Consider the following 7501-nt stretch of genomic DNA (forward strand, 5'->3'; position numbering starts at 1 on the left):
CTTGCATTGGGATGCTGATAGGAACCCATCTACTGTCTACATCACATACATGGAGATGTCAATTCCATAGTTGCATGATACTTATTTGTCATGTACCTTTCACTGCATCACGTGCCCACTAATCCACCTGCCCCACTTCACATCCATGGTGGTGATAAATTACAGAAACATACGACAAGCTGGATTTAAGCTGTGGATAAAACTAATTTGAAAATGAATATCTGTGGATAAAGGGCTTTAATCTTTAGTGATGAATACGCTGAATATGTCCAACTTGAAATTTCAGCTTTTTGAGCTTTGAATAACAAAGCATTTTAACTATTTTTTAAAATTCAGTATGTCTTTTCTTCACCCTCACTGTAGCTAAATATTAGTAATGGGATCTTGTTCAATTTTTCACCAGTGCGCAGAATTCGGGGGGGGGGGGGGGAAGGTCAGAGAAGTTGAGAATGATTAGGGGCCCTGAAAAATTCATATGGAGATACTGAAATGACTGGGATTGTTTACCTTGAAAAGGAGACACATATAGGGGATATGCTGATAAAAGTATATTAAAAATGAATGGGCTAGAGAATGTAGATCAGGAAAGTCTGTTCTCTTTCTCCTGTAACCCAGGAACAACGGGAAATTCAGTGATGCCAAAAGGTGGCACATTCAAAACTGACAAAAGGATCTTCTTCCCCCACTGACTGTGTCATTAGATTGCAGAACTCACAGCCTCACATTCAAAGAGGGATTGGATTTATATATGGATAACAAGAATATCTAGAGCTCTAGGCAATTATACAAGTTTTGGAATCTGTACAAAGTCTCATGCTTCAGGTCTCAAACCAATCTCCAGTTAGTAGGGATTAGAATAATACCTTCATCTGAGGGTCGGCACCTTATCCCAACTCTTCCCACTGTGGGGTTTCTTCTTGCACCTTCCTCTGAAGCATCTGGTGCTGGCCGGTGTCAGAGCAAGGATACTGGACTAGAAGGATCACTAGCCTGATCCAGAGTGACAATTCCTATGGAAGTCCAAAAGGGAAATTTCTGTCATGACTTGAGAAACGGAAAGCTGGGGACTTACTTCACAGCTTCCTTGCACCTTGTAGAGTCAGTTACACCTGAGTAAAATGGTACCAACCCAGGATAATAGCATTTTACACCCACTTCACCCTTTGCGTAGATGACTACACAAAAGCGCAAGTTGTGAAGCTGGCCCCAAATGCTTTAAGAAGAGTCCCGTATATGGGCACAGGTCTGACCCATGTGTGCTGTAAGAATAGTTATGGACCTCCACCCAAAAACAAATCTTCAGACATAGATCCAGGGACATAAGCCGTCATATACTTTGCTTCTCTTATGGCATGCACAGATCTGCTAAAAGTTTCCTGGTAGGTGCTTTTTCTCTAAATGAACAGAACTTTTCATTGTATACATTCCTCACTGTTTATCACAACATGAAAACTAATATTAATAATTATCTAGTCGCTGCATACATCCCTGAGATATTTCTGTGAACAGAATATGTCCCAGAGGTCCCGGACACATGGTTAAATACTGCTTTCGGAGGGAAACCATAGGAGTCCAAGACGAAAGGATTCTTTTGTTCACTGGTAAGTCATGCAGTGTTAGATGTTGGTAAAAGCTAGAATTTCTCTTATTTACTGTATCGTGTGCAAATGATAGTATTTTGGGTTGGGCTCTTGTTTGGTCCTGGACTTGTTCTTTGCCAGAGCTGCTTATATTACCATAGAATACACCTTATTTGAGGGACAAGAAAACGGCAATGCGAGGCAAACATCAGAAATGGTGGTTTGATCTGTAAGTGAAGCCTGGTAAGTATTTCCATGCTACTTTTCTTTCTACTGTCTGTCTATACAAAACAGTGTACGGGCTGGGTTCTGCCACCCTTACTCACATCTAGTAATGTAATCCTTGACTAGCCTGATTGGAAATCAATGTGACCATTCAAGGAGCAAATTGTCACTCCATGTGAATAAGGGTAGCAGAATCTGGCATTCTGTCAGTAAATGTGAAGCCAGTTTAAACTTTTACACTGAATTGATGTCAAATGCTGACCTGGATAATAAGCAAATGGTAATCCTGACTATGGGATGCTCCCATCTCATTCCTGTGTAAAACAAGTCCCTAGTTTCAGTCCACTTCTGTATGGAGAAGTGTCCACAGCACAAACGCCATCACACTTGGTACTAACTGGCCGTTCCCTGGACAGTTCAAGCACCAAGGTAGTGTGGTAGCTGGCTCCTGGTGGCACCAGCGTGAGTTATGCACTTGACAAATAGTCCAGGCTTACGATGCTTCCTGATCTCTCAACCCTAGAGCTGGCAAAAACCCACACGAAACAGTTAAAACAAAAAAAGTCTTCTCAGGTCTGCGGTCAGGGACACTGCTAATGGGATGCTAATGTGACTCCTGCTATACCAGATCAGAGACTGAATTGAGGAGTTCTGTTTCCAAGGATGTCAGTCTGGCTCTTTGCACTAGCCCTAATTGCAAGCAATTTTTTCTCAAGTTTCTTTAACCTAACAAGAGTACCTTGGAATGTATCCTTCGTTCAGCGGACAGTTATGTATGTTAGGCCCTCATGCACTGACAGAAGAGACATCTATAGCTACAGGTTAACTGAGGACAGGTTGACACTTAAAACACTGCAGCTGTGGTGCTTCACTGAAAACACTACTGCACCGACAGGACAGCAGAGTTAATCCACCTCCCCGAAAAGCAATAGCTATGTCAATGGAAGAAGCCCTGCCATTAACGTAGCGCTGTCTACACCCAGGTTAGGTCGGTATAACTGCGTCACTCGGGGTGGGGATTTTTCATATAAGTTTATAGTGTAGACCTGGCCTATTTTTGCTTCCAGGTATTGTAATATAACACAGAACAAAACATGCCCGATCTCCTTTTATAAGCCAAAGAGGCAGGTATTTCCCATTTATTCCCTGCTCTCAGACTTTAAAACTGTAAAGTGCAGCAGGATTGCAATGTTGAAGCAGTAGGCTCGTGCAAGATTCAGATTTCTTGTACTTCTATTGCCTGCTTCCCCCTATCCTCCACCTCTCTCATTCTCTTCCTCACAAGAGAAACTATCCTTCCCTTACTCATCCTGCACCTGTTCAAGTCAATGCAGGGTTTTTTTTGCCATTGACTACAATGGAAGTAGCATTAGGCCCATAATGCTAAAGTATCCCCAACTCCGCCTCGGATTAGATGATTCTCCCTTTAAGGAAGTCTAAATCTCTGCTAGCTATTTTAATTGCTCTTCTCACTGTACTTGAGAACCACTTTTTTTCTATAATCAGGCTGATACATGAAAGCATTGGAGGGTGAAAATAGTACACTAACTGCTACTTATCGTAATATTTCCACAGTAATTCCTCTGAAAATATCTTACCCACTTCATTGCTTTTGTTGTGAACTGGACAATGTATCACTTACCGCTGATTAAAACTCATAAGGCTTCAGTTCTTATTTACAGTAACTTTGCAATCAAACTGAAATGTCCGATCCTGAATGTTGTTTGTGTGTATATAAACTCTCAGAAAAGAAAGAAAGAAAGAAAAAGAAAGAATGAAGGTAGGGATATCCTACAGATTAGAGCTAGTTTGCATGGTTTAACTTTAACTGAAATTCTCTCTCATAAAAATGTCCAAATGGATCTTATTAGGACAGGTTGGGACCAATAAAATGTAGATCTGACTTAGTAGAAGTCACATTATATGAAAAATACCCCTTAAAGAACATACACACAAAACTGAAATAAAGGAACAATTTCTTAACTATATAAGTGAAGACTGAAACAGTAACAAACAGTGGGAACATATTGTGGTGGATGGAAGTAATCTATTTATAGAGTAAAAAAGGAAATTAAAAAAAAATTGAGTTAAGGTTTAACTTAAAGAAACCCAACCATGTACAAGTCTGGAAATACACAGTTAGGGCACCTTAATACCCTTAACTCTGCCCTTTAGGGTCACCCTGGCAGGGGAGGATAAAACCTAGATGTATCTTTTAAAAACTTTTCATTTAGCATTGGACTTCAAACACTAAAAGACATTAATCACATGGTTATTGCATGACGTCACTACAGGGCAGAATTAAAGTTGTTTGGGTGCCCTAACTGCATCTCTAGACCTTTGCATGTCTGGATTTAAGTTTAACCTTAATTCTGAATGTTGTGGGTTTATAATGGCTGCTTTTGGGATAAATACACATCTCTCTAATATACCTTACCCTAAATTTACTGATATGTGCTGTCAACTATAACTCCTTCTTCTTGTAGTTTTCACTTTTGTCTGGGAAATAAAAAGCATGCATTACCAACCATGGCAACCACACTTCCCTTCCCCTCGCTCTCCTATTGTCTGTCTTAATTTGTTATATTTTGCCCATGCTTAGAGTATAAGCTCTAGGGTACTGGGACCACGTCTCTTATACATTCTGTACACTCTACTTAATGTATTAATAAAATAACAATAGCTCAATGGGGCGAGATCCTCAGTTGATGTAAATTTGTGTAGCTTCATTGATTTCAATGGAGCAAATGCCAGTTTGCACCAGCAGATGCTCTGGCCCCCTACCTGGAAGGTTCTTTAGAAAGAAAAAGTGGTGTTCATTGACTATTCTCATTGTTTGCACACTGACTATTTTCCCACATCCTTTTCCTTGACAGATTTTTTAAAAAGCCACTTTGTAAATGCGAAATCAAACACACATAATGGAATTCATTTTCCTGGGCTTTTCAAACCATCCCAACCTTCAGATTTTATTCTTCCTGGTGTTCTTGGTCATCTACACAGTAACCCTCCTGGGGAACACGCTGATCTTAACCCTGACCAGGGCTGATCCAACCCTTCACACACCCATGTATTTTTTTCTTAGTAATCTGTCCTTCTTAGATATCTGCTACACGTCCGCCACAGTGCCAGTCATGCTGGTCAACTTCTTCAGGCGCAGGAAAACCATCTCGTATGCCGGGTGCATGGCCCAACTATTTTTCCTCATTACCTGCGCCGGCACAGAGTGTGTCCTGTTGGCCGTCATGGCTTATGACCGATATGTGGCTATCTGCAAGCCCTTGAGCTACCCAAGCATTATGAGCAACAGGCTTTGTGTGCAGTTGGCGGGGTTTTCATGGCTGTGTGGCTTGGTGAATTCCCTGGTGCACACTCTCCTCACATCAGCCATAGTCATATGCAAGTCCAATCAACTCAGCCACTTCTTTTGTGATGTCCCGTTGCTGCTGAAGCTCTCTTGCTCAGAGACCTCTGTCAATGAAGCTGTACTTCATTTGGCTAGTGCCTTGATTGGACTGAGCCCTTGTCTGTTCACCATGGTCTCCTATGGCCACATCGTCAGCGCCATCCTAAAGATCCGTTCAGCCAAGGGCCGATTCAAAGCTTTCTCCACCTGCACCTCCCATCTGATTGTGGTCATCATCTTCTACAGCACCTCCAACTTCAATTATAATCGGCCCAGCTCAGGCTACTCTCTGGACATAGACACCTTGGTTTCGTCGTTATATTGCATTGTGACCCCCATGTTAAACCCGGTTATCTATAGTCTAAGGAATAAAGAGGTGAAGGGTGCATTGAAAAAAATGGGCAGAAAATATTTTGCTGCAGTGGCCAGACCCAGAGGAAGGGAGGGGGAACGTCAATGACATGAGCATTGCTTTAGCACAGCAGAAAGGGAGCCCCCGTGTAAAACAAGTAGCAAGGCATCTTAATCCGGGTTTGCTGAACTCCGTGGAACTCAAGGGCTTGGTGACTCTCCAACCACTTTGTGGAGGCTGGGTCAACAATCAGACAGATTTGAGTTTACTACTAATTCTTATTACCCCTGGAGCCCTTGACTGAGATCAGAGCCCCAGGGTGTTTGCACAGTGGATAGCACAGAGTGAGATACAGTCTCTGTCTGAAAGAATTTACAATCTAAGGCCACAGTCCTACAAATTACTCCATCTGGGAGGACCTGTGCACCTGTAGGGGAGCTACATGTGTGCAAAGAGGCATGACTCTGCAAAATAACTTGTGGGATTGGGGCATCAGATCAGACAAAGGGAAGAGAAGGAAGGAAGTATTATTCCCCATCTCACAGGTGGGGAACTGAGACACAGAGATCAATTGATTTGCCCAAGGTCACCCTGGAAGCCTGTGGCAGAACCTGATCTCCTGAGTCCCAGTCCCCTGTCCTATCCTTCTCCTCAATGTCTTCCTTAATTTTGTTGGAAGCTACTGTATAGAGGCAGGTCTCTTTGAGGAGCCCAGTCCTTTGTGAAGGACTAACAGGCATAACCTCCGGAAGCCAACAGTGTCTGCTGCAAAGGCATCAAAGAGCATATGGTTCAGTTGCAAGGACTATCCAAACTGCAATGGTTATGGACCAAACAGTATGCTAAAGACCTGAAAGTATCTTCAAACCAGAGTAAATGCCTATAGCCATCCATGCCTTCCATATAAGCTTCCACTCTATGTTAAATCTGGGTTTTCTCAAAGGACAGCGTCTGTATGTAGCTTTGAATCCAGAATGGTGTTGAGCTCCTTCATCTCCTACTGAAGTTCGTAAGAGTTTCAAGGGCTCCTCTTGTCTTCTGGATTTGGCCCAAAGTGAGGGAATTAAGCTTGTGAACTTGGTCCAGATCTGCCCAGATGCACCTGGTGCGGAGAGAAGAGGAGGTGAGAGTAGCAGGTTCTGGGGCTGGGAAAGCTGAATGTTGTCCTGGAGGCTGGACAACTCAGTTTGAGAAGGGCAATGTGATTCTTCTGCTCTCCCACTAGCCTACTGCTTGTACAATGAACTGAGTGTAGGTGGACAAGATGTCTCCATAAAGCAGATGGGTGAAGGTGTTTCTTTGAGGAGAGAGAGTAAGAGCTTGCCATGTCCTTAAATCATAGGTTGTAGTAGTAAATATGGATTCTGTCTCACACTCGTGGGAGTGGGCTGGATACAGCTAACTCATTTCAGGGAGATTAGAGCCCAGTGGAAATTCCACAGCCCAGATTCTGCATTGTGAGACAGCTGTTTGGGCTGTGCTGCCAGTGCACAGAAGCTGGTGTCAGCAGCTGTGTGAGTGTTTCCCCAAGGTAGAGGGATCCCTGGGCAGTGTGGAGCCAGGATAGTGGCTCCTGTGCCACCTTCCCTCCCTGCTGCCAACACAAGAGATGGTTTTTGCCTCAGTGATTCCATGCTGCCATACTGGCCCCTTGGCTCAGCTGGCGTTGGCCTGCTCTACCATGCTGGGGATTGGCCCAAGGCCCCAACACTTGCAAAGAAGGCCTCTCTTATCTGAGTACTGCCCTGCCCTGATCTCTGCTTATCCTCTGATCTAGGGGGAACAGAAGCTAAGGAAGTATTGATGCAGTCCAGGACTGGACTCATGGGTCACAAAAGGACTCTCTCCCCTCACCTTAAAACAATCTCTTCCTGGTATTCAAGGACCAGGTCTTTGGATGTCCCAGCCAGCCAGGGGTGGACAATGTGAGGAAAATGC

At 43.5% G+C, this 7501-nt stretch overlaps 1 protein-coding gene across 1 annotated transcript; it reads left to right on the forward strand.

Moving 5' to 3' along the window:
• Window positions 1–4705: 4705 nt before the first annotated feature.
• LOC135892882 (olfactory receptor 2G3-like) lies at window positions 4706–5671 on the forward strand. Its single transcript, XM_065420678.1, has one exon. It carries the CDS (start codon window positions 4706–4708, stop codon window positions 5669–5671), a length of 966 nt encoding a protein of 321 aa, XP_065276750.1.
• Window positions 5672–7501: the final 1830 nt, after the last annotated feature.

The sequence above is a fragment of the Emys orbicularis genome, chromosome 1, assembly GCF_028017835.1.
Source record: "Emys orbicularis isolate rEmyOrb1 chromosome 1, rEmyOrb1.hap1, whole genome shotgun sequence".
NCBI lineage: Eukaryota > Metazoa > Chordata > Testudines > Emydidae > Emys > Emys orbicularis.